A 27,632-nucleotide genomic window follows, 5' to 3' on the forward strand; every position below is an offset into this window, starting at 1 on the left:
CAGTTCAATTCCTAAAGCAACTTGGGCTGTTGTGGTACTGCTTACTCTTCTAAACCCTGAGCACTTGGGTCTGCTTGTTCTAAAAAGAGCCAGCTTCACCATGTTTCTGTTGCAGCAGTTTCTGAATAGTTGTGAATTCATTCTGACATCAAAGCTGAACACCGGGAAGAGTTAGCATGCCTTTAGTGGAGTTGCTGACAGAACTCTGAATAGTGCTGAGAAGGTCTGGTTTTTGTTTGTTGGCTTATTTTGGACTTCATTGCAAGCTCTGTCCCTAACATAGATAACCACTTTTGTGGAAAATAATTAAGTCCCTTGTCCCATTTATCTCAAGTTTTACCACTGAAAGGTCAGGACACGTCTATAGAAGCTTTATTGCTCTTTCCCTGTTAACCCATAAGGTGAACACCAGATCCGGTGATGAGGATCTGGTGTCAAACAAAGTCCGTTTCCTCTATGTGTTCTTTCATCTCTTTCTGTGCACAGCCAGGTGCTGGTTGCTGCTTTTATCACTCCCAGCAGACCTGCTGTGTCTCACTTCATAAAACATCCAGGGACGCGCTGACAGTCTTTTTTTTTTGGCTTTTAACAGTGCTCAATTTTCATAAGTTTTAGTATAATCTCATTACTTAGGAAAGTTATATTTAGGAATATTAGAATGGTACGTTAGTAATGTAACTACCGTCATCTATTATTTGTTTCAGTAGGAGGTCACTTTAAGGCAGACAAACAAAAGTATTTTGTGCAGCAGGTAGCAAAATTTAGAGACTTGCTGCCACAGAATGTTGTGGAAGCAGACCATACAGCAGTTTCAAGAGTGGGCAAGTCCATAAATGTATCGTAAGATAAATAGGTAGCAGTGCGTTGTCTGGCATTTCCTAATACAGTAGTTGTGGATGATGTTAAGAGTATGAGGAGCACTGCAGAAAGTGAAGGTCTTGTGGTGTCCCTAAACAGCGTTTCCTGTTGCTACTGTTAAAGACAATATACTGGACTAGATGCACTCCTGGTCTGATCATAGCATCATAGAATAGTTTGGGTTGGAAGGGACCTTTGAAGGTGATACATCATTTCTTGTATTCTGTATCTTCTTTTTAACAAGATTCTACCTGTGCGTAAGAAAGAATTTTTTTTTGTTTTCAAAGTCTCTTTTAATCCATTTCAATGGGTAAAATCAAGGAAGGACTTGAAACAGAGAATGAAATTCTTGATGTTTCTTAGTTCCTGTTCTTCTTTTTCAAACTGTTATACAAGAAAAGTCTTTCTTCTTTATAAATAAGCTGTACCTTTGTACCAAGGAAGCAAAGTTACCATCTGTAATTTTACTTTCAGAGTTTTAGGAGGTCTTTTTAAGTATACTTAGCCAAGTCTTTGAAGACAGGTATCAACATCTTGGTATCGTAGTCACTGGGAAGATAAGTGTAATAAACAGAAGACTGAGCTTGATGTTCTCGTGGTTGCTTTGTCTACCCAGAATGTCATGTAGCTTTCTGGATTGACTGGTGTACAGAGTTTCGTGCATGGATAGTTCAGCCAGTGATGTGACTTACGAATATTGGCTCATCATTGCCACACCACGGCAAAAAGTCTTGTCCTGCAGGTAGATGTATAGGTACTCTGTTGGTGGGTGTATTTGTCCCCAAATGGTAGGCTATATTGCGGACCAACAGTATTTTCAGCTTTTAGAATATTTGAATAACAAGAACATATATCTACTTGAAGTGAGACCCTGGCTATTTCAGGCTAGTGTACAATGATTCTGCGTTCTTTGGAAACTCAAGGAAGGCTTGAGCTTGGGAGTGTGAATTGTCTAGATGCCTTCTGCAGTCTGTGGAAAGAGAGGGCCACTTCCAGAGGGTGGCTGAGATCCAAGGTAGGTTGAGTCATTCTCTCTGGAGATATTCCTTGCCTCCAGAGTATCTGCTTGCTTTTGACTGCGGGTGAGGGCATGTTTGGTTTGGGTGTTTTCCTTTTTTTCTTAAAATGTGTATTAAATGAGACAGGAAGAATGAAGTAATCTTGAGGCTTTTTTTCTTGTATTTGATGCTTGTAAATATGGTGATGTTAGACTTCCTCTGATCTGCAAATACCTGCAATGTTCTGAAAGGATCAAAAGTGTTTTTTAACAGTTACATCCTTTTAATATCCTGCCTGGCCTAGTTCTGCATTTTATCTAGGCTCTCTTGGAATTAGTGAGAGAGTTTGGGTGGAAAGGACAGAACAATATGCCAGGATTAAAGAAGTTTTTCTTTAGTATGAGAGGAAATGCATAGATGATGAACCTTCTTTTTTGTTTTTTTTTTTTTTGTTAATTGAGTATTAAGACACATCATGAGTTCTGAAGTGGTAAGCAATGTACTTTATGTATTACAAAACTATGGAAGTGTACAGTTTGAGGAAAAACTAGATACTATTATTTCTAATTTCAAGAAGTAAACAAGTTCATTAAAAATGTGCATTTGGAATTGATTTTAAAGAGGTTTTTTTGGATGTTACTAAGGCAAGTAATTTAGTAAAATTCAGGAAAGAGAAATATTGGAAATACTGAAACTGTGTTGAGAGAGAGTGTTTGAAGGTACAATGAATGGCTTTTGGTTCTCATGCTGCAGGCCGTAAGTAGATAGTCATTACAGTGAATATTGCATATTTGATAAATGAGCATGCACACACAGATGAGAATGTGTGTCTGTATCTATCTGTGTGTGTATATATATGTGTACACTGCCTTTAATCTAGAAAGATCCCAATAACATTGTATAAACACATTTACAAATTATTATTCTTAACGTGAGAAAACACTTGTGTCTACTTTTAACTGTGGAAGCTTTATACGAGGCTACAATAATCTGCTTAAAATATAAGAACTAAAAGATCCTGATCTGGAGTTTCAGGTTGTTATTAGAATTGGTATAAAAGGAGGGGGAGGCCTACAGAATATGCAAATATCCGAATTTTGTTGAACCCAAATTGAAAGCTGAGTTTTCTGACCTACACAGTAGAGTCTCCAGTTTGTGAGTTGAAGCACCAGTTTAGTTTTTGTTTGACTAAATAATGAGACATTTTGTACTTTCTCACTGGAGTGAAAACCTTGTTTTCGTTATATGAATACTCTATTTAGCCTTAAACAAATTAATTTTATTTCCATCACTTCTTAAGAAAGAAAAACCCAAAGAAAAGAGGAGCTAGATTTAAGCACCATTGACAGAGCTGCAAAGATGTCAGTGGCATTCTTTTACTATTAGAGGCCAGTGGTTAGACTGCATCCTAGTTGTTCCAAAGTCCTAATTGTGATTTTTGCAAAAGTGGTTTGGACCATGTCACACATTCTCCAGGAAGTATATAAGTCATCATGGAATTCTGGATTTTCTGTTGATGCCTGTTCTACCTTTTTAACGATGTGTTTAAACATTCAGTGAGTCAGAGACATGGTTCTAGATGCCCACTGTTTCAGGAGAGTTAGGTAATTAGGAAGCTCAGGAGCCATTTTCATTCTTCTTCATTTCTAGAACAATGGGAGAGAAGAGGGAAGACCCATCACATAATATACTTGCAACCTGGAAGTTAAGAGACTGACTTAAAACACCAAAGACCATTCAGATCCAAACTACCTCACAGACGAGAATCTGGGTTTCTTGCATCCTGGATGAATGCTGGCTAGCAGAGGAAGGCTAGCAGGCAGCATCATCATCTCATGTTCTAGGAGCTTTCTTCATCTTTTTTTTTTTTTTGGTCTGTAATGTTTGTATTATTTTTTCAGCAGTTTTGAGTTGAGTAAACCAGCCTTTTGTGGTGAATAAACTCTGGAAGAAAAAAAAAAAATCGTATACAGGTATATGATTATATTCATGCTGGTCATTATACTACATTGCTTATCTTCCAAAGAGAAGTTTTTCCCTATTGCCATCTTTTGAACTGATTTAGTGATAACTCCTAAAGAGGCGTATTTTGCAAAGGGTCGTCGTATACTTGCTAAAACACACGTTACTGTTACTGGCTTGTTAAAAGTTTATTAAGGCTCCATTCTGTTTTGCAACGAGACAGGATTGTGCGAAGACTCAGGAAGTTTCAGCTTTCATGTTTCCCAATTTTTAATTTTTTAAGTTTGTTTTTTTTTTTTTTCTGTGAACTTGCAGTATCTTTCCAATCAATGAGCATTTGAGATTGTTGAAGATATTTTCCAGATATGGAAATATCTTAGGGAAATAAAAGAGAAAAGAAGACAACAAGAGAAACAAAGTCTATCAATAGCTCTTCTGGATACTAATCTTCCGAAAGACTGCATTCTTTTTCTTGCTTGGCTGACTGTTTCTCAACTTGAGAAACAATTTCCGTGTTTAGTGTTATACGTGCTTTCTGTTGACATTTTCATACACTGAATATTTCTTTTAATGGACTACTTTTAAGTGTCTGTAGCAGAGGAAACTATTGCCCTTTGATTAAAGCAGTAACACCAAAGTAGTTATTAGATTACTCCTAGAAAGTATTCTATTGTGGGATATCACTGTTGTTACACATACCATAAGTGAAATTGAGTGTAATTCAGATGCTTATATATCTGTAAATGTACTGATACTAAAACAGTAATTATGTAAAGCAATATAGTTTTTGCTTTTTGTCTCTGGGGATGTTTTCATTGTTGTGAGTGTAGATTTAGCCCTTTGACTCTCGCTAGCATCATTGAAGTGTAATTGTAATTTTTGCACTAATTTTAATTTTTGCACATGAAGTCTTGCAAATTTCTTGCTAGATAGCAAATAGCTGCTATTCAGACATTTTTATTGTGCATGGGCTTTTTAAGCAGTTTGTTGGGTGGGTCAGAGGATGAAGGAACACTGCGTGGGAAAAAATGTGAGATCAGAACTGTTATCTGTCTCAGTGCTTATGCCGTCTCTGCAACTTTGTCAGCAGGAACCTCACAGAATTTGACATTTTGAAAGTCTGTGTTGGTGAATAAGCTAATAAATTGAGGAGAAAGTGTGTCAGGGGAAGGCAGAAAAACATTTAACTGCAGCTTTGATCTGTCATAGGACTCAGCTGTTCAGAAAAACAAAGGAATGTGATCGATGGTCAGGTCTTGGACGTGGCAATCTGCTCATAATCTTAGCAAAGATATTTGGGGTTAATGCTCTTTTTGTTGCCACTGGTTTTCTCGTGAACCTTCTTCAAGAGCTCAATTTTACTCTTTTTCCTTGATACTAGTGCTTTCTTTTTTTGCATATTTGTTCTCCGTCTTTGTTCCACTGTTCTTCACTCGTTCCACTTCTATTTGCCAAGTTATCATTTTTAACCTAGAGGTCAAAATCTTGATGAGAAACTAGCATCTTTTAGGTTGATGACTATGATGCAAGAATATACATTTTAAAAATAAATAAGGCATGATGTAAAACTTGAATTTACACTGCAGTGAAGCTGCAAATTAGAAGTGTTGAACTAATCTGCTGCCTGACAAGCTTCACGTGCTTCCTCTAAGGGGTTATGTCCTTGGGATGTTTGCCTTCGCACAGACGTTGCTTGTAGTAAAATCTGGAAGCTTTCAGTCAGCCATGACACTGGATTTTCTTTACTGAACTTTCATCGTGGACTCCCTTCAATTTGACATCTGCTGTATCTCATCGGAAGTTTGGTTTCAATGGAGTACCAGTAACTGTGCTTAGGAAGCACTCTGAGAGGTTTTGTATCCTTTATTTCTCTGTCTGCTTTCATAATGTTGCTAATGATGGTGATTGGGAAGTTTTGCTTTTCTGAAATCTGAATCTTATGTCTTTTTTTGTTACCTATATAATTTGTTTTGGTGTGCACTTTATTCCGTCTCCACATTTTTTTTCTTTCTGTACAGATCCCATGGGACTTCATCTTTCGTTTCTTTCCTTTTGATACTGCCTTGTCTTGGAGCGATGTCATCTGTAAACATTAACTCAGCAGCCTTTTCTGTGCTGTCTCCTCCTTGAATTAACTAGAATTTGTTCTCTCTTATGCCTGATCTGGCTGAACAGAAACTGCAGTATAGCGTCTCCTCATCTTAGACATTGCTACTTAGTTATGGTCTTGGGTGGGTTATATAGCATAGGTCAAACTTGTTAAGGATTCTGGAAACGGCGTCTGTCCTCTGCTCTTCCTTTCACCTTCTCATCCTCCGCTGTGTTCTGCTTCTGAACAGAATGAAATCTGCCTGTTTTTCTTAGCTTTCAGAGTTCTGAGAGATTATTTTATCTGCTGTCATCAAGAAAATCTGGCTATCTTCAGCTTCTCCATGGTATCGGCCTTCATCACCTAGTTGTATTTTTTAATAAGCATTTTTTTACTGTCCATAACTGTTTGCAGAGCTACTTCATTATTTTCTTTTAAATTTCTCAGTCTCCTCTCCTGTTGAAAGTTCTTAACTATGGTGCCTTTGAGCACTGTGAAGACACATTTGAGGTGTTGATGCTGTCCTATCAGATAAAAGTATTACATTGTTGTTCTTACTTACATCTCTCTCCATCCGATGTTTGTTTCTGGGTAGGAATTTAAGCTCTTTGTTGAGGAAGCAGCTTTTCCATTTTGTGTTCATCGATTGCCTAGTGAAGGGAGATACTGGTCTATAACTAACACCTTTTAATTCTGGTGATAACAAGTGCTGGTGTATTGGAGAAAAAGGAACTTCATGAATGTGGCTGCTGTAACTATGGGCATAAGTTTCTTTGTTGCTGCAGATCTAGTCGTGTCATAATTTTTATGTGTTAATCCTCAAAAGGACTGGTTTGGATTTTGTTTGTGTGTTAAGTTATGCCTTTTTATTATTTTGTGAAATGGTTGTATAACTAAAGAAATAGCTTGCTATGTAATAGATTCCCCCCCACACCTGGGGTCTCAGTGGCTTTGGAGCAAAACTGAAAATAACTTCTTTTGTCTTTAAATCTTCTTATTTTCTGGTTCACAGAATTAAAAGAAATTGTATTTATCATCCAGAGTCAAAGTAATTCTTTTCATTCCAAGAAAGCAGAAGATCTAAAAAGAGGTATTTTAAAACAGGCTGCAGATCTTGGAAAGGTATGTTTAGATAATATAGATTGCACATTGTTATGTATGTTTTTACTGCATTATACTAAAAATACAGTTTTCTAAGGTTCCTTTTTTGGATCCATTTTATTGATTGTCTTCTGTGTGCTTAGAAGAGAACTATCTCAGTGGGTGTTTACTGATTGTATAGCGTGATGTATCACCCAAGAATTCTAATTTGAGCTATCTACTTTTTTGTATAATAACTGTTTTTATTTGTATGGCATTTGATGTAGAAGTGATAACAAGAAAGACTTGTAGTGTGCATTTAAGAAAAAGTCAGATGCTTTCTTTATGAAAACATAATCATTTAAGCAGTACTTAGAATCATTTTTAGCTGAGTACTTTATTAGAGCCAATGAAGATGCTGTAAAGTAGATTTTGTCAGAATTTCATTGCACAACTGTAGCATTGTGGCAGGAGAGCAGCAATGTATGTGGACATAAAAATCCGAACACAGGATTCCCTGCTTCCAGCGGCACTAGTCTTCCACACCTCTCTTGCCTACATTGGTATTGGCTCCCTCCCTGATGCAGTACCTTCCTCAACTACTCCTTGTTCCTCTGCCACCCCGCTGCAGGCTGAGCACTCTGCCTCTCGCCTGCTGGTGAGCCATGCTGGCCTGGGAGCGGCGTGTTGTACAAGTCTGGTTTTGACTTAACACTCTTAGTATGAGCTTTTCCTTGTAAAGCTTAACCTAGAGAGGTTTTTAAGAGACTTACATTGAAAGGTAAGTGTACATAAACAGTGTTTTATTTTCTTTGTCTTTAATAAAAATAAGAACAAAGTAAGAGGCGTGCATCACCTGATATGCAGTCGCTTGCTGTGAGGTTATTGGACCTATTTTTCAATTTCGGGTTCTTGGTTGTAAAGGAAAAAAAAGTCAAATTTAAATTGTCTTATGTATTTTGGCCTTGGAGTGCCTAAATCAGGTTCCTGGATGTTTTAGGCTTCATTTATCCAAGCTTATCAAACCTGTTGTAGTTAAATCAATTCTAAATGAAATTTTTAATCCCTTAATGAAATCAGTCATGTGAACAGCCTTTGTTTTGTGGAGTTCTGCACTTTCAGAGTCCTCTTTGGGACTGGGGCAAGCATTCGGTTACAATGTGTGCAGAGAGGATTATGGCTTCAGTTGTTGAAAACAAGGATTTTAGTTGAGTTCTGTAACTGATGTTGCAGAATATGAAAAATTGAAAGATCATTATATAGAAGTGTAAGTAGCTCCAGTGAGGGAGGAATATAGGCATGTTTTACAGGAGAGAGGTAAAATCTTTTTTGTAATCAGAGCCTTGTACCTGTGAGTACTTCTGCCTTGAGCAAACTGAACTGGCTTTTTAAAAACTTCATTGTTGAATTAAGGAGATTGCTTTATGGGAATGCTGAAATGGTGATGCTTTTCCAATTCAGCAGCACTCATAGCATCTTAGAGAAGCAGTGATGGAAATGCCTCACACCAAAAATCTCATACGTGAAATCTGGGAAAAGGGGAAAGCCATCAATGTACAGGAAGAAAATGAACATAGACAGCATGTACTTGGCACGTCTTGATTTGTTTTTGTCCACTCACAGTTCCACTGTACGCCACTGAGAGGCATGACCCAATAATACTAATTATGGAGAAGAGACAGAAGATCTCTTACATTCTGCACATCAACATTTGAAGTTCACATTTTTCATTAAAAAGAATACATATGAAATAATTACTTTCAGGCGAAGGAAGTTAAATTGTTGTGTTTTGAAGGACAACTGCCATATAGGAACAAAGGACTGGATCAATTGCATCATCAGGTTCACTGGTCTGTTGTCACAGGACCAAATGATAGATGTTTAGTCCATGAGGATTCATTAGTTATTATTTTCTGCTGTTTTAAAATGAGAAGTGGAAGCCAGCTGCTAGATATGTGTTTCTTAATCAAACTGCAATATCTACATTGCTTTAAAATGGATGGAATCACTCACATTCATATTTACTTTAATATTTACAAGTCATTTGTCTGCTTATTTTGTTTCACTGTGTACTTAAAACATTTTTTTCATGTGAAACTAATCTGTAATTCCGGTCACCAGTAGATGTCATTATTGAGTTCACGCTTAAAAGCGTATTCCATAGCAATTTATTGAATATTAACCAAAACTCTTAAGTATATTAAACAATGACTAGAACACAGCAATGAAGACAATTCCATAAGTTTTTACCAATTTTCTTATTTTTTGCGAGATTTCCACGTTTAAGAAGCTCTGTAAGCTAGGCCTCCCTAAGGAAGCTGTCAGAGTGTGAAATGATAATATTTGGGACTGTTCCCTTTCTAGCTTCTTAAAAAAAATGAAAACCAGGATTAATTTTTTGTCTATTATATTTGAGACTAAAAAACAGTTATAATACAGTTTTTGAAAATGATGGCTTTTGTCTGAAGTACTGTTTTAGGTACAGATAATGCTATTTAATTACCTAGGATCGTGACATTGTTTTGAAGACAAAGATCTGTGTATTCATTTATGAAAACTGTTCTAGTAGACCAAATGCCTTCTTTTTTTCTTCTTTTTCTTCCCCTGAGGCTTCTTATATTGAACACTCTCAGCCAATTCATTATGTTCAAAAAACTGTTTTTTCCTGAAAAGCTATCCTAGGGAATCCTATGTATATTAACCTATGTGTATATATCCTAAGGAGTCTTATGTATATTAACCAGAAGAAAAATAACAAATTAGTGGTATTCATTATAGAGTTTTTATAAAAAAATCCCAAGCAAACCAGTCATAGACTCATAGAATCATTTAGGTTTGAAAAGACCCTTAAGATCATCAAGTCCAACAATAGACCTAACACTACCAAGTCCACCACTAAACCATGTCCCTAAGTGCCACATCTGCACATCTGTTGGACACCTCCAGGGTCGGTGGGTGACTCAGCCACTTCCCTGGGCAGCCTGCTCCAATGCTTGACAACCCTTTCAGTGAAATATGTAAGAATAAGATTTTAAGACTGATACCGTGGAGTGCTGGAAAATGAAAATGAGTGTCACAGATTTCCGTATGAATAATAGATGATGTGAAATATGACCTCTGTTTTATAGAAGCATTACAACTATAATTTGTAGTATTTTTACTATTTGGCTTACTTTGTTTTGAGCAAAATCCTATATTTTGTACCCTCTTATATAAATGAAGTTTCACAGATTTAAACTATCCCTACATATAAAGAGCAGTATTGCTCATTTGTGAGTTTGAGAACTATTACTTTAGAGCTTATTAACATCAGTTTAAAAGAAACAAGTACAGTCAAAAGTATGGAGCTGTACATAGAAAACTTCCATATTATGTTGTTAGAGTAAATACTTGCTTTAGTTAACATCTTCATGAAACTTTCATAATATTGTTTCTTTGTCAATCTCCCAATTTCCAGTTTGGCTAAGGTGAAAATAGGTGACAAATGTTAGGAGCATCGTATGGTTGTGTTCTCATTTGTTTAAAGCAATTTTGCAAAATCCTGTTTCCTGAAGCGCAGCAGGAGCAAAAATGATCAGAAACGCAGCTGGCCTGGGCCCCTGGTCGGAGCCTCAGAAGTTCAGTCTCTTTGTTATCTTACAGGACCATGCTTACAGAAGGTTCTATTTTTGTGCTGCCAACACACATTGACTGCAACTCAGTATCCTATCTGCTGCATCTATAAGGTTGAAAAGTCTCTTGGTGCCTATCTCAGCTTTATTTTATTACATCATTAAAGTCATAGCCACAGTATCTGTTGCCAAAGTGCCAATTGTTGTTGAGCATGGCATATGTGCTTTAAAAATCCGTTGTTTTTAATTGCCTAGGCTGTAGCAATGGCAGCATTGCACTCTTTCAATAATATGGAAGATTTCTTTGTTAAAAGTGTTGGAGAGGGATAAAGAAGTATAATTAGCTTGCTTGAATTTTAATGTATGTATGTTAAGCCATCACCATATTTCTATCTGAAATCATCTGTCTCCAAATTGTTCGTGCTCATGTTTTAGCCATCTGTGAGAGACTACTTTCAGGGAGTTTGTAGATTGTATCTTTTCCTAATTTGCCGGTGGGACACACATTCCTTTTCTGGGTGAATTAATATTTTCTGAAGTTCCTCCTAGCTCTACTTCCACATCTGATTTCAGATGCTGGAGTGAAGCTAGCTGATCCACTAGATGATCCACAGAGGTCCCTTCCAACTCCTACCATTCTGTGATTCTGTATGATTCTGTGAAGTTCTGTTGTCCAAAAGCGTCCTGAAATATTCCTCTCCGATTGATTGATATTGTTCCCACAATGAATTCTGACATCTTTATCTCACTTGAAAGAGATTTTGAAATATTGTCAGGCTAGGATGGAAAAAACTCTGAAAATGTGTCTAGATTTTTCTTGGTCTATAGTAGTAGTTGCCTTATTTTATTCCTTGTTAGATGTATTGCACAAGTGAACAGGCATACATTCCTCCTCCAGATCTACAGCAAGCTGTGTGGCTAAAATTTCCTGATGGTTCTGAGTCTTGGAACAGGTCTGAACTGTTCTGCATTTTCCCCTCACTGTAAAGCTCACATGCATGTTAATTATGCTGCGTTTATAAAATCTAGTGAAAGGATTTCTCATCCACTGCAATAGATCCTCTGTGTTTAGAAAAGCTATTTAATTTGCTGGAGACCTTTCAAAATTCATACCGTAAGTGAAGGCAATCCATAATATATCTGTTGCTTCTGCTTCTGTAATTCTTGCTCAAATTCTATGTTCTAGTCTGAAAACCCTGCTTCCTCCTGTCCCTCCAATAATGGCTGCCTGTGCCGCAGAAACTGCGTTCAGCTGAGGCTGGTCAGATGATTCATTTTTGGATCTTGCAGTTTTAACAAGGTTAAACTGATTGTATTTAAGTGAAGTGTTGGGCTACATTCTGTCTTGCCCCTCCATCTCCATGTCTACAATGATTTCTCTTATGGCTAGGATTTCCACAATATCAAGATCAACCCCATCTTTTTTAATTAGAACAGGTATTTTTTAATATAATTTTAAATTATAGTATTTCCCAGTGTTATTAGATCTAATGTCTTCTTTTTTTTTGTAAAATGTTAGTGTGAAATCTGTTTCCTTCCTAGCAACAGCTTTCTTTTCTTCTGCCAGGATTTATTCATGTCAAATAAATCCTGCAGCCTCATGAAAAGTTCTTGTCACTTTAGTTCTTAGAATGCTTATTCCTTAAGATGTAAGAGTTTATCTTGGCAGGCAGTGGACAGTTTTTGTTGACTTTATTTATGAAAAACAAGGCTCTTTGGCATACCTTCTCCATTAGCTTTCCATCGTTTTTCCCTCTTTGTAGAACGAAGATCAGATGCCAGCCTATACCAGAGCTGTCGGGGAAGATACTGTCGTGTCATCTGTGATGTTGATCTTGTACGCCACTCTACTTGGCCCAGGTCTTGCTAGTCGTTGGCTGATCAGCAGGACTCTCTCCACAGCGAAATGATGAATCTAGCACATGACTGGCAATAGACTGTGTGAAGGTATCTTGCTGAGATGACAAGTCCTGCACTTCTCTGGTGAAGGCAGAGATGCTGATGGGGTACCTGGAGCACTCTTACCTTCTCAAAGAAGTGAATTCACTGCAGGGAGTCCTTCATGGACTCAGAAAGTTGGAGTAATTAGGAGACATGGTACTGCAGTGAAAGAGAGGAGGAAAAAGTTCCAGCCTTTATCAGTGGCCTCCTGAAACCACACAAATCCTTGTCCAAAAGTTTTGAGCATCATAGTACCCGGTATATGCTGCTCTTGTAATGCTTTTTTTTTCCATCTGTAGTGCCGGAGTCAGATAATAGCTGTAACTACTAAAAGCTCTGGATCAACTCTGGTTTATGAATAGAAAATGCTGGAAACAAGATTTCTGTGTCCTTTTCTACACCCCCCCACCCCCAACAATATTTTGCGTTTAAAGAATGAACACATAAATATTGCTATACTAGTTGAATTTTCTCCTAAGCTTGCATACTTGTACCTTGCATAATTTGGATTTCTTCTTTAAAAGACAGAAAACAAATTAATGGATTAACTTAGTATTTTGGACTTGCCCTCATTTTCAGACTCCTCTGTAAAGTTTAGTTGAACCTGCATGTTATCCAGCCTTTCTTCTCTCCCCCTTTGCTTTTGTTTTTATTCTATTTGTAACATCATCCAAAACTCTCATACTTATGCTTATCTTCCAAATATGTCCATAAGATTTCACTTCTATTATGTGGGCAGAGCTTACAGTATAAAAACCTTGTCTCTAATAAGTGTGTACCTTTAAGTTGTCAGTGTATGAAGTTCATATTTCCCCTTCCTTATCCATATTAACATCTGCATTTGTTTGTTTTCTGATGTATTACTTATTCTGCTGACAAACATTGTCTGATATCAGCATGTTCTTGGTCAATTTCTTTCCTGTTGAGTCTGGAGTTTGTCTTCATAATGCCTAATTTCTTTTATGATTTGTGTTTTACTATGCAACTGCTCATTTTGGGGTCTCAATATTTGGGTGCTCAACTTTTGAAACGCCTCTGAACTCTGAGTTGTTGAAGGGTGAGGTGCCTCTAAGTTCTGAAAAATCAAACCTTGTGAAAGTGTTTTAGGAAATGTTTACAAAATTACTATTTAGTTTTGAAAATGTATTTCAGAATTGTCTTGAATCTCTTCAAGGTCATCTTGCAGGACTTTACAGATTTGACTTCTGTTTTATCTTTGCTTTCATCCAGCTGTTCTCTTGGCCTTTTGTTTTAATTGTTTGATCTCTGACTTTCTGATACACCCTCGCTTCTCATTCTGCAAGGGTACCACAATCCTCCTGACAGTTGCTAGGCTTTGTTAGCAGCAAGATTGATGACTAGCCCATTAATTGTTGAAACTGTAAAAGTTACCTACACTGCAATGCTGGAAGGTGAATATGATCATCTTTCCATAATAGATGTTCAGTAGATCTGAAGGAATTTGTAGATGTTGGATAATTCTGCACTAATGAGATCTTTTAAATGTTTTAGTAGTGATGAATGGGCTTCTCTCAGCCCTGCCCTAAACGTCATGCACTGTTTTTATATAGCTGCTTTTCCCATTCAAATAGATGGTAACTGCGTTGGCTGTTCTATGAAGAAAATAGGACCTGTCACCTCACAGAGATGACTTCTCATGTCAGGGCAGAATACATACATGAAATTGGAAAGTTTAAAGTGCTTTGGGCAGAGGTGCCTCTCAGCCTCTTCTGCAGCAATCTCTGCATACATCATAGGATTTGAACAAAACCGTTTCGCTAAGGTGTGTCTTTGTTAGTAAAGAATAAGAGATTGTTCTGAAGTTTCCCTTTCCACTGTGGCTGCATCTGCTGTGTTAAAATTGCTCAGCCATCTTTCAATAGAGTGCCATATTCACTGCTCTCAAGTGTACATGAGACTAGAATTACTAGATCATCAAATATAAACCCTTAAAATCAGTACCTGTTGACAGTTTTCTTTGTTCTTGTAAGTCCTCCAGAGCATCTGTACTAGTACTGGAAATCCATTTACCAAATTTCTTGCCTTGTGGAAGCTTCTTTCTGCTCAGCTGTTCCTGTTACTTCTCTTCTTCCTTTCTTCTTCCTGAGTTAGAAACCGTAGTTTAGGTTTGCTTGGTAGGAGGCTGTTGGGAAGAAGGGACCTGCTGCCCATGTATCCCATTAAGTTAGCTAGGGAGATGAGTGCCTCAAACTCCCGGTCAGTGAAAGGTGCTCCAGACGAATAAGCGTTGCTGAATATAAAAATCTACTAAGTGGAAATGCTTAAAACTTTCTGTGAGGCTAAGAATTTCAGTAGATACTGCAATCAGAAGTTGAAGGTTAATGATCTTATATTGTTTCCGTAAGCTAAAGGGAGAGCAGTGCAGAAGACAGAAGTAAATCATTGTCCATTTGTCTGTGTGGCACATGGAATTTGCATACCGTCCAATGTTAGAATAGACTTTGTAAATTTTTGAAAGGACAATTTGCTAATAATAAAAAAATCAACATAACCCCATAAATAGCTTAACTTCATTGGTTGAAATGTTTTTATGTGTTAGTTCTGATTGAGATTTTGCTTTTAAGTGAAAGCTAACAATATTATCAGCCACGATACTAAAATCCTATCTTAAATACATTCTAAATAAAGAATCTAATTCAGATCACTTGGCAACATAATTATTATGGTTCACTGTTAATACTTACTGTCATGAGTAATAGCTGTGTACTGTATACCACATGTCTGTGTTTTGTATGATTGCTTTTATTTAGAATTCTTGTAAACTGTGAGCTGTGGAGACAGTATTTCTCACTGCTTTTTATCCACACAGGTGAAAAGTGAACAAATGGCACTTTACTGCAAATTGTTGTCTTTCTAGGCCACCGTCTCATTATATGCATCTCTGGTAGCATTTATTTTAATAAGCACTCAAAACTTTTCCAGATTTTTCCACATCTTTTTTGTCTTGTTACAGAGTAAGACTTACTTTGGGATGCTGGTGATCACTAACTCTCAAAAGAACCAAATAGGGAAGATAGGGGGTATCTAGGGGGAAGAAAGGGAATTCTAGGGGAGGAAAAAGAAAATTAAATGCAGAATAAATTGGCGAGAAATTTTATATTGATTAAGTTTCTTCCTGCAAAGCTACACTTTTTAATTAGCAAGTTCAAAGTCTTGGTTTTCAAAATTCAGAATGCTGGTCAAACTAAATACTAGACTGCCTTAAAATCCATATAATTATTTTATTATTATTTTGTTAAATCCCAGTCAACTGAAAGTATAGCAGATGTGCCATACTGTTTATCTGGACTACTTCTACGTTCAGCAAGTAGTGTGGTGCAATAGGAGCGAACGTGTAGAGCAATGCAGTTGTTGCTGAAGAGCTAGCACTCATGTTACATGATGTTTCAAAGGGGTTTACTCTGGACGAGTTCTGGTTTGGTTCTATGAACTGGAGGTCCATTAGCAGTTACAGCACGTGCTTTGGTTTAGGAATACAGTTTGTGCACTCTATATGCAAGATAGTGCAGTGAGTAGGAAAAAATGTCCAAAGATGGGCTAACCTAGGCTGAATATGTGAGGCAGTGTTAGGAAGCAGTAGGAGCTGCTTTTGGTCTTGGTCTCAGTCTTGCAGTTATGTTTGAAGTCTCTGTAGTGAACAAGTCTTTTTTTCTGGATATTAAGATTTGTTATAATAATTTTGAAATGGGTCAATACGTCGAAATGTTGTTCACCTCTCAGTAATTACAAGAATGAAATTAGTTAGTTTTTTATACTGTTCAGTTTGAAAAGTCAGGAGTTGACAACTCTGTCAGCAAGCTCTAATCGACGACTCCAGACTTCATTGTGATCTTTGAAATGTGTAGCCCAGTCTAGATTGAAACAGATGAAATTATATTTTTTTACTAAATGGGGGGGCGCATTATTATTTTTTTGATGAACATATATTTTGAAATAACTTTTTTTTTCAATTTAGTCATTTCTTGAGTCTTCTCATGTTCTGGTCATCTGAATTGTGATCCATTCAGGTTTTCATCTACAAGATTGGAGGCAATTGTGTTGATGTCAACACATTTTCTACTCCTCATAACAGAAAAGATGCACATTTATAAATTATTTGTATGACTGTTTTTCAGTTTGGTGCAGGACACTTGTTTTTACCAGTGGTTGAGGAAAATCTTGTGGTGTCACAACATCAACATAATGCAAACCAAATTAACACTGGTTACCACTGACCACAAGTGAATTATTTCTGGATCACAAAAACCCTACTGGACATTTTACTGATTTTTCTATAGGCAGCATGTTAGCAATTGGCAACATTGTAATACGCATGTTGAAAGTTACTTCCACTAACGTTAAAGAACAATAGAGTAACATAAAAAAATCAGTGGCTGCCATCATCTTTCTACATGAAAAAGTTACGTCAATGATAATTACAGGTTTTTGAGACAGAAATATATTGTAGTAGAAAGCTTTCTTTTTGATGATGAAATAGTTTATTGCATGAGGGCTAATATTCTGGCTAACTGCCTGAAAAGTCCCTTCAGATACAAATGCTGGTTGTAGCTGTTTTCCCAGGCAAGGAGTGGTTGGACGTAGCATGCAAGCACTCAGCAGTCAGTGCATTGGTTATGCATTCAAGTATATTTTCTGGCAGCTGAGTAGTGTGAGAATTTCAATCTAATGTGCAGTAGGAAAAAGGAATAAAATTACTTCCTCTTTGTGAAAACTCTTCCTTTTTTTTCCATCTTATCTGAAGTTATAGTCAGGAGCACTTCAAATCACTTTCTTAAGGTGCAGTTATTGCCTCTGTGTGATTGGGTAAATGCTTCCATCTTTTCTCTAATGTGAGATCTTTTGATGACAGACTTGCACATAGCACCTTGCTCTTGATTTATGAAAGCAGGGTACTGCTGTGGCCTTTCCCTGAACCCTTTGAAACTGCACATAATACATTAAGAAAGCTCAATTCTTTTTTAAAATGATAACTGGGCATCTGAGGGTAGAACAGAAGTAGAGATTCTCTCTAATGGAAGACAGTAGATTATTACTTTAGGTTTCCTGAGGAGCGAAAGACTACAAAAAGTCTATTTATTACATATTATGCTTCATTTGCAATGTGGGCTTTTTTTTTTTTTTAAAAAAAAAACAGCTTAAAGGGAGGAATAGAGCAAATGTTAAAGGAGGGCTGAGAGGAGAGTTCATATGCTAGCTCTGAAAGTGTTTTGGGGGTTGATTCCTGAAAAGAAGAGAGTAGGGAAAAGGTTTTTAAGTGCTTGTAGAGCACGTAGAGCAAAAACTGGGAAAACATTTCTAATTCTGGAACTGTGCAATTCAACTACAGTATTTAGGGTTTAGGATTCCCCCCACCTGCTCCCCAGTTCTCGGTTTCATGAGGGAGTTTAATAAACACACAAGACAAAAGGATGTATGCAAGACACCTGCAGATACCAGTGTACTGGACTCGTTGAGATCAGATTCCTGTACACTTCTGTATTTTTCTATAATGTATTATATGTTTGCTAGTTGCTCTGATCAGGTTACTCAGTAATAAAACAATAAATGTGTTACTGTCATGTTTTGCATTTCACCACAGCTCCATATCTATTTATATGTAGTACTTAAATACTTTGTCACATAGGTATAATAAATACTGGTGAGCAACACCCAGTTTGAATTATGTTCTAAAAGGTATGTTCTCACTAAATCGTACACCTAGGGCAAGGTTTAGTTGTGCTTAGATGAATTTCAGTAGACTCTGTTCTGCAGGAGCATAAAGCAAGCACAGGTCTGCTAGGGGGTCTTAGAGGATATGGCCTAGCTGTGGCTCTGGAAGTCTCATTTTAGCTGGGGATGTTCTCTGCATTCCTGCATGCTTACAGAGATCCCTTTTGACCTTGTAATCTGTCAAGTCTTAGTCCTTTTCTTTGTTTTTACACTGCACTGTTTTGTTCTCTATAAATTGTGCATTTCTCATATAGACTTTGGTAGATTAATATGAAATTGCTTAGTATTGAGTTGAGGGGCAGGACAACCGTATGGCAAATGGTGCTGTGTAAGTTAGGTGTTAGCTGCTGATCTGTAGCATTTTGGGGTATAAGCTGTCTCAGGCAGAAAGTTTAGAAGCATTTTATCCATAGCATGTGGAAGGACATTGGGTAAGAAAATGAAGAAAGCTTTCACTGAGTTTTCCAGGACACATGTTGCTAAAACTGGCTTATTTTTCTTCCTTTAAGATTGTTTTTCAGAGATTTCAGCTACATGTTTTGTTTGTACCTGTATATTGCATGAGGGCACACATAAACCTTTCCCAGATTAAGCAAGTTTTCTTCCACTGTGGAAATATCTTGAGTGGTTAAGTACTCAGTATGATGTTATTTTGTGTTGGTTTCTTAGGAGGCCAGGGTGTAGCTGAATGTCTGTGGCTGGGCAGAGGGAGCTGGGATTCCTGCTGTCTTTTTCGAAGTCTGCCACTGAAATGCACTGTAACTTAGTTTAATGATCTACAGTAGTAGTTATCAGCTGCATATTGTGCAGTATGATGTCAGATACTTCTTTCACGTGATCAGTTCTCTTAATTATTCCTTAAAAATTCTTTTGTTCTGTATGATCTTCTTTCTCACTAGATGTGCTGTTCCCCCAACATTTTTCACATGTTAATGAAGAGGACTTCTAATGTTTGGATTCAAGAACCAGAGTTTGATATCAGTTATGTTGATGATTTGCTGTGAAATTGAGCATATCAGTAGCATCTTTGTACTTCAACCTGCATAAATAATGCTAAATGACTTTAAAGGTACATATGAGGCTGTGACAATGTCTTCTGAACTGGTTTGAAGATGTGGATCTAACCCTTTTATTCACATTTAGCTTTTTTGCTTCTGTAGAGTTTGCAGTTGTAATCTGTGGCAGGTATTACTGCTCTTACCATGCTGGTACAACAGGTGGTATTAGGGGCAAAAATGTCTTATATTTCAGACAACAAATGATTCCATTTTTTCGTTTTGCTCTTTTAAAGTCAGCTCAGTTGAGAAAGTAGGGAGGGCGGTTTTTTGGTCTTCCAAAGTGATCAAATTACTTTATTTAGATTAAATTTATTTGAGCCATATGAAACATGTTAATCTGTGTGAAAGCGTACGGGCTCTGTAGCTGTGGAAACAAAAGTTTCAAGATAACCAATGAATACATTAGAGGGTATGGATGCATTTGTACGTGAGTTGTATGAGATATCACTACTTTGATTATCTAGCCATCCCCTGATGAGCTAGCCTGCACATGCCCTTTCACTCCTCCAAATCTGACATCAGGTACCTTTTGCCTTTTTTCTCTTTGTACTGAAGGCAGAATAAATAAAATGAATAGGTCAGCCCACTTCCAGTAGGTTCAGAGTGAAAATACATAAAATGAGAAAGGAAAAGCAACAGAGATCCTCCTGTATTTTTGGAAGAGGCTATTTTACCTGTACAGAGTTTTTTTTAAGCATCTGCTTTATTTATACCAGAGGGTAGCGATCAATGGCTCGATGTCTAAGTGGATGCCAGTGACAAGTGGTGTCCCTCAGGGATCCGTACTAGGACTAGGCACTGTTTAACATTTTCATCAATGACTTAGCGAGATCGAGTGCACCCTCAGCAGCTTCGCAGATGACACCAAGCTGAGTGGTGCAGTTGACACACCAGAAGGACGGGATGGCATCCAGAAGACCTGGACAAGCTCGAGAAGTGGGCCTGTGTGAACATCATGAGGTTCAACAAGGCCAAGTGCAAGGTCCTGCATCTGGGTTGGGGCAACCCCCACTATCAAAACACGCTGGGGGATGAGGGGATTGAGAGCAGCCCTGCCGAGAAGGACTTGGGGGTACTGGTGGATGAAGAGCTAAACATGAGCCACCAGTGTGCGCTCGCAGCGAACCATAGGCAAACCGTATACTGTGCTGCATCAAGAGAAGCGTGGCCAGCAGGTTGAGGGAAGGGATTCTGCCCCTCTATTCCACTCTGCTGAGACCCCCACCTGGAGTCCTGCGTCCAGCTCTGGAGCCCCCAGCACAAGAAGGACATGGAGCTGTTAGAGCAGGTCCAGAGGAGGGGCCCAAGAATGATCCAAGGGCTGGAGCACCTCTCCTGTGAGGAAAGGCTGAGAGAGTTGTGGCTGTTCAGCCTGGAGAAGAGAAGGCTGCAGGGAGACCTTATTGCAGCCTTGCAATACCTGAAGGGGGCCTACAGGAAAGATGTGGAACGTATTTTCAGCAGGGCTTGTTGCAGTAGGACGAGGAGTAATGGCTTTAAACTAGGGGAGGGTAGATTTAGACTAGATATAAGGAAGAAATTTTTTACAATGAGGGTGGTGAAACACTGGCACAGGTTGCCCAGAGCGGTAGTGGAGGCCCCATCCCTAGAGACATTGAAGGCCAGGTTGGACGGGGCTCTGAGTAACCTGATAGAGTTGAAGATGTCCCTGCTCACTGCAGGGGGGTTGGGCTAGATTTCCTCTGGAAGTCCCTTCCAGCAAAGCATTCGATGATTCCAAATCAGAATTGATGCATTGTTAGAGATGTGTGGAAGGAAAAGTATATGTAAGATACGTATTTTCATGTTTTAGAGGAAGGTAGGCAGAGGAAAGGAAGCAGGCATATGAGAATGTTAGAAAGAAAAGATAACTTGCAAAAGTATCAGATTAGCTCAAGAAAGAGTGTTTTTTCTTTATCATCTGTCCTTTGATCTGCACAACAGAAAGAGCTGGGGGTTTTTTGTTAGAGGAGATAACAGTATATGGTACAACTACTTAGATTATGTAATTTACTTCATACCTTTTGTATGGGAAAATGTTTTTTTTATTTAAAACAAATACAACTTCAGCCTTTAATGTGATATAGACATTGAATATGTTATTATTAACTAGTTACATCTCTCTCTGGCTCCTATTGTGGCCACATAGAAATACTAGCATAACTTCAGGGTTTGTATGCTTGTAATAATAAATGTTCTTGTAAAGACAGAGATTTGCCTTTTTATCTTCCTATCTGCAATCCCGTAAGCAAACATATTTTTACAGTTTTACCATGACGTGGTTACATTTTAGTGAAATAACAGGTGTTGGGCATAATGTTAATAAGATTTGCCACTTCACAAAAAACCTCTGGACTTCTTTGGTTTTGCAATAAATTGAAACTAACAAAAAATTTCTTTGATAGATTGGCTTAAACTAGAACTGTAAATCATGTGAATATCCTGTTCCAAATTGAGTTTTGGCATTGTTTCTTTTCAATTTGGGTCATTCATAATAGCATAAATATTTTTAGAAACAGTAGATCATAATTTTTTGATAGACTTAATGCACTCCTGGGAGAGACAGTTATTCTTTAGAGCGGTAGACGTACTTTCTTTAGTGTATGAAGTTTGGAGGTTTTATGTATTTGTAGGTGCTATGCTTAAGTGCCCATAAAAAGGATTTTAAAGTAAACTTGACAGAGTCAGCAACCAGTGTGAACTTTATCTTATAGCCTTTCTTAGAGAATAAATTATTTTTGTGTTTAAATGTGAATTTTACGTTAATGGAATTGGCTTATATTCGTGAGAAGCATTCATCCAACAAAAAAACGTTTGGCGTATGCATGGTGTAAGTGGAAAGGAATTAGGCCCTTGAGAGGTTAAGGTGGTTTGTCTGAGGAGCTGTCGAATCCACTAGCCTGGCAGCGGCGTGGCTGCTGCAGCTCCGTGTCCTCGGGTCCTGGCGGTCCCAACAGGGGTGCACACAATACGTGTACACGTATATACGTGGCCATCCGCGTAGATCAACACTGACAGGAAACCACAGCACTCATACAAACACAAACTGCACCAGTGGCCCGACCACGTGTCACCTCTCTGGCTGAACAGAATAAAGGCCTGTTTGTGGAATTTGTATGCATAAACATACATACCTCCAATATGGATGCTTCCAGTACCTGGTCTTTGACGTTTAGTCTGTGCAGTCCCTGGCCCCCGCATCGGCGGTCTCTGCAGGTGCCAGCAGGTGAGACTTGCTGTGTGGCTCGCAGCTCCGTTCCAGTTGCTGGTGCTCAGCCCCGCTCCTGCACACACACACACACACGCGCGCACACACAGTGGATCCTCCCAGTGTCTGTAGACACTCAGTGTGTCCTGTAGCTTACGCCTACACCCCCTGGCCTCCCTGCTGCCTCACGCAGACACACACAAGTGTCCTGACCAGCAGTGTGTTTCAAGTGACGGATCCTTTTTTAACTCCACCTCAAACCACCGTGATCCCTTTTTTCCTGGCCTTTCATCTTCCCCTAAGCATCTTATAATTAATTTTTGTGCCATCCCAAAGTGCCTTTCCCCTGCATCCCATCGTGTATCCCATGCCCCTGTAGGCAGTAACCCCCATCAGAGTTTAAGTTGAGCAGGGAGCCTCTCCTTTCTCTTTAGCTGTGACTCCTGGACAGGCTGATGGGGAGGTGCCAGGCAGGAGGGAGCTGGGCCAGGGTGTTCAGTTTTCTTTAATTACATTATTGGGGTTCATCCCCTGTTAATATTCCTCTGTGCTTCTTTGTGTTTATGGAGATGAGTCTTTAATCACCTAACCCAACAGTTTGTAAAATGAAAAGGTGGGATTCTTTACCTGCAGATAGCAAGTCATCTGTGTTCAAGTGTGTTAACACCACCAGTGCTCTGTTAGGTTAATTGTTGTAATGGAATATACTTAGATGGTGGGAAGTTCAGATAAACTGTTTGCGAGGTTAGGCTTTTCTGGCAGAAGATTTTTCCTTCAGTGCTAGTGTAATTACCTGACCCACAGGGTTTAGACATTTGTGAGGTGGTTGAGACCCTAATGCTGCAATAGAGAATTGTACTTCTAAATGAATAGGTAGGTAGTCAATGGAGTAAGATACTGATTATTATGGGATATGTGTATGTATACTGCTTTTTACATGTATGAACTAGTGAGTAAATTATGCAGTTTGGTGTGTCTAGAGGGCTATGTTTAAAGGGTGCTTCCCTAGAATGATAGCTAGTCTACTAAACATCTGGATCTGCCATACGAGAGAGATTTCAAGTGGAGCAGAGAAATTTCTAGAAAAATTTTGCTTTGTAGGAAGCTTCTTTGATTTTTCAGTAAGAAAAAATGCAAATTCCTCCTTTTGATTTTTGTGTAAACCTATGGGGTTTTGTCATGATGTTGGTGTGACAGGTCAAAGCTGAGCTCAGCAAATTAAAGAGCGTTGGAACTCTGATGTAAGCACCGTGTAACATCATTTTCAATGGAAGCCTGTGTAGAGTACACTATGTTATTTATACGTCTTTACAGTATAGGACGTGTTATGATACAGTAAAGAAAGAATATGATATATTGCTTAATGATTACATGGGACTTGTACGCAATGTTTCACTTGAAGTGTATGAGCTTTATATCTAACAGACAATTAATAAATCAGGGGTTTGACGAAGCACTTTCCCCAGATTGCACATCACCTTGTTTCGTACCATCTTAAGTCATCTATTCTGCAGGGTTGCTTGCCAGTAAAAAACAATGAAGAGTGAAGTAGTCATTCCAGAATAATTTTGTTTAAGATTTTAGGGAAAAAAGTGTGTAGAATTCAAGTTTAATGGGAATATTTTTATTTTTCTTAAAGGAATTACCTACCGTTTTGCTTACTCATCAGATGGAGGGGCATGAAGGTGCATGGACAATATTACCATTAATGAGAGAGTAAGTGTAATGAATGCAAGTTATTTTCAAATTTTTTTGCAACCAAGCATAAAATACTAATTACTCAGACCTCTTTTTTCAGAAGCAAAGGTTTTTGAATGAGAGTTGCAACCTTATCTTTTCACTGTCTTACTCTTCTTTTTTAGTTTTCCAAAGCAATTTTCTGTTAAATTTCATTAAATCAGAAAAAGCTATTTTAAATAAACAAACAACAATAACGTAATGTAACTGAGCAATGTCCTTCAAATCGTTGTGCATTTTAAAATTACTAAGGAAGTAAACTAGTCAAAAGAAATAACATTTTGAAATGTGTATTTTCCTATTTGAAACTGATAGCAGAGGCTCTGCAGCCTCTAGAGGTTTAATTTAGTTTATATAATTTATTAGAGTTACGCAGAAGGATGGTTTTTATCGTTTGAGGTTTTTGCATCAGATTAATTACAGGACACAATAATTACAGGACACAATGCTTTTCTCCCTTCCGCTTTCCATTGCTTTCTGTGTGTGCAGAAACATGAAAAGAGTGCTTGTATAGTAGCTATCTTTGAGATATATGTAAATGGTGAAAAGAAGCAGAAGAAGAATTATAGTAAATTGAAAAACTAGAAGATGATGTTCCAGCTATCAATCATCTTTGTTTTTCCTTCTTGGCTCCTGTTTTGATGACCTAGTGGTTCCTCTTCTGAATTGTTTATGTCTCCGTGACAGGGTTTACAGATACAGGTCTTAGAAGATAGCAAAACTCAGAAGCAAAAATACAAATGCTAGTTTGTGTGATAGAGCAGAAGAAAATTATTCAGAAATCAGAAGAGGAATTTTATGTAGAGGATTTCTGTCTTGAAGAGAATTCTGGAATATGAAGTTCCTTGTGTCTACTGTTTCACTTGCCACTTTTGGCAGAATGAAGATGTGGAGTAGTTTAGAAGTACGTAGATGTTGTGAGGCTTGTACTATTTAGTTTTGCAATGGACAGAAGAGGAGGAAGGGAAATAAAGGGATCAGACCATTCTGCAGCAGCTGATGATGCTAGGAATTGTGGTACAAGATGCATTCTTACCTGAAGACTGCTTGCAGAAGAATGGTTTCCCTCAGTTCTGTGGTTGTCAGCATTTTTAAGTAGGCCTCTAAACAGTTATCACAATTCTTGATTTTTAGTTCTTGGGCACAGATTAACTTGGACAGAATACTTCATTTTGGAAGATGTAATCAGAACACATCAATGGCTGTCTTATGACACAGTATCCTTACTGTTTCCAGAAGGCCCACTACATTTCTTCTCAGTAACCACATTCATTAAGCAGAGAAGAAATCCCTTTTTTGAATTGTTACCCTGAAACTGCATCTTACCAACAGCTCCTTGCAATCTGAACTCCAGATTTGTATGCTATGTTGTCTACATAGACTCTCTGCAAGCCTGAAATACTTAGCCTGGAAAATAGTTTTGTTTGTCCAGCAATAGCTAGATGAACAGATCATTCTTTATATGTGCTCTATTCACAAGATGCAGTAATTCGTTTTGTGTGGATCATTCCAGTGTTTTGCTCCTTGTCCCTCACCCACCTGCTTCTGTGTAAATCCAGGTAGTTCTCTCCTACAGTTCTAGCTGAGCGCTAATGTGCGAGAGAAAAGCCTTCAGTCTTCACAGAGCATTGAATACTGTACATGTTTAAAAACACGAGGGTATCTGATATCCTTTCGGTACTTGTTTGGCAAATTTTAGAAGGAACAGCTAGGAGGTGTCTTTCCCACCTGAATGTATCCTGTTTGCTTGCCTGAAGGGCAAAGAGTTGCCCACGTTTCAGTGTTGTGTAGGCAACATGTATATGCTTTTATACAGTAAAAGGATGAATGAATTGTGAGTTCTTCTGGCTATTATAGTTTAGCAGATAAAGTATCATAAGCAGAAAGCACAGAAGGAAAGGTAGCTTTACAGGAAGATAGATTGTCCCAGATGAAAAAAGCACCTGGCAACCATCTGGTGATCCTAGCAGGAAATTTGTAGTCCTGCAGATGCAGGTATCAGAAGTTCTAGCGTAAGTATTTCTCAGATAGTGGGTTTGTTTTTTTGTTTTGGGGGTTTTTTTTGGCAAATACTGTTCCCTAAACCATAAATGATCCTATCATCCTTTTTTAATTATCTTTGCTGACTTACATCTCTGCTGTTTATTTTCATTGCTGATTTCATCAGTAGACAATGCTATAGAGGAAGAAATCTGAGCTGTTTACAGGTGCTAATTTTCTTATCCCTCTCCTCAGATGATTCATTTAATTAAATCAATGTAAAATCTATGCAAAGGGAATTGGACAAGTAAAGACTGTTTGTTTTGTTTTTTGGGTTTTTTTTTCCCCATTAGGGTGTCATGAATTAATAAGATTTTGTTTTATTAAGTAATGGAAAAATGAAGCTGGGAGCAGTAGAGAAACGTGAGAATTTTCTGCAGGAGTCGGGAATCCTGCACTGAGCTTAGTGTTAGCTTTGAGGAAGGCAGGGGAGTCCCTTCAATGTGTGTAGTTTTACTGCACTGCAAAAGCTAAGGAAATTTTTAGGTTGCGGATGATGATTATGGTCAGTGTCAAACAGCTGTGAGAACCTGTCATTAGGCATTTTCGTGAGTGTTGCAGTGGTGTGAGATTCCCAACAGTGGGGCTCCTTGGAAAAAAGTTGATAGAGAGGGGAAGGTAACTTAAACTGCTATCTATAAACTTCTGAGATCATAAGTGGTTATACCTGTAGTACCTATACATTTCTGAGTGGACATTCTTTATGTATCTGTATTCCCCTTCTTTCTGGAATAACAGATGCTATATAAATAGATAGCAACAGAGGCAATATCTTTATCCATTCACTGTTGTCCTTTGATATGTGATTCTAAGTTGATAGTAAAAGTTTCTGTTTCTGTGGAAATGAGTAATTTGATTGCAAAGTACTTATATTTGGGGAGTGTGGGTTGAATCTGTCATTCTGTTTATACGCCAGTTTATTAGTAAAATGTTGATTTCTTTTGTTAGCTTCTCTGTTACCTATGGTCGGAACTCCTCATGGATTTTCTTCTGTGAAGAAGATACAGGAATACAAGTTGTAAAGCTGCTAGAAACACTTGGAAGATTTGACGGGTCTAAGGTGAAATAAAAATTTAGATACTTAACATTCTTTTGAATGTGGTTGAATGGGTTTTTAGATGAAATGTGGAATCATTTTAAGTGCAAATTATAAATACAGAATTTTAGAATTCCTGGTTATGGAACAGTTTCTGTGGTCCAGAATTTGATTTTATAATACTGCCTGGATGACTTACAGCTCCAAACATTTGAAAAGATGTGTCTAAACAGCTTAAAGTAGGGGGACAGATTTCTGTTGCTGAGGCTGAGAGTGAGCGAGGT

At 38.0% G+C, this 27,632-nt stretch overlaps 1 protein-coding gene across 4 annotated transcripts in view; it reads left to right on the plus strand.

Annotated features, from left to right (window-relative positions):
* B3GLCT (beta 3-glucosyltransferase) overlaps nt 1-27,632 on the plus strand; it is a 67,940-nt gene that overhangs the window by 11,584 nt on the left and 28,724 nt on the right. For all 4 annotated transcript variants that reach the window (XM_075420142.1, XM_075420149.1, XM_075420155.1 and 1 more), the window contains exons 4-6: nt 6,920-7,029; nt 24,175-24,251; nt 27,261-27,372. In XM_075420142.1, the coding sequence (XP_075276257.1) occupies nt 6,920-7,029; nt 24,175-24,251; nt 27,261-27,372 (299 nt within the window). The remainder of the gene's footprint in view (nt 1-6,919; nt 7,030-24,174; nt 24,252-27,260; nt 27,373-27,632) is intronic.

This window comes from Opisthocomus hoazin, chromosome 1 (genome assembly GCF_030867145.1).
Source record: "Opisthocomus hoazin isolate bOpiHoa1 chromosome 1, bOpiHoa1.hap1, whole genome shotgun sequence".
NCBI classification, from domain to species: Eukaryota; Metazoa; Chordata; class Aves; order Opisthocomiformes; family Opisthocomidae; genus Opisthocomus; species Opisthocomus hoazin.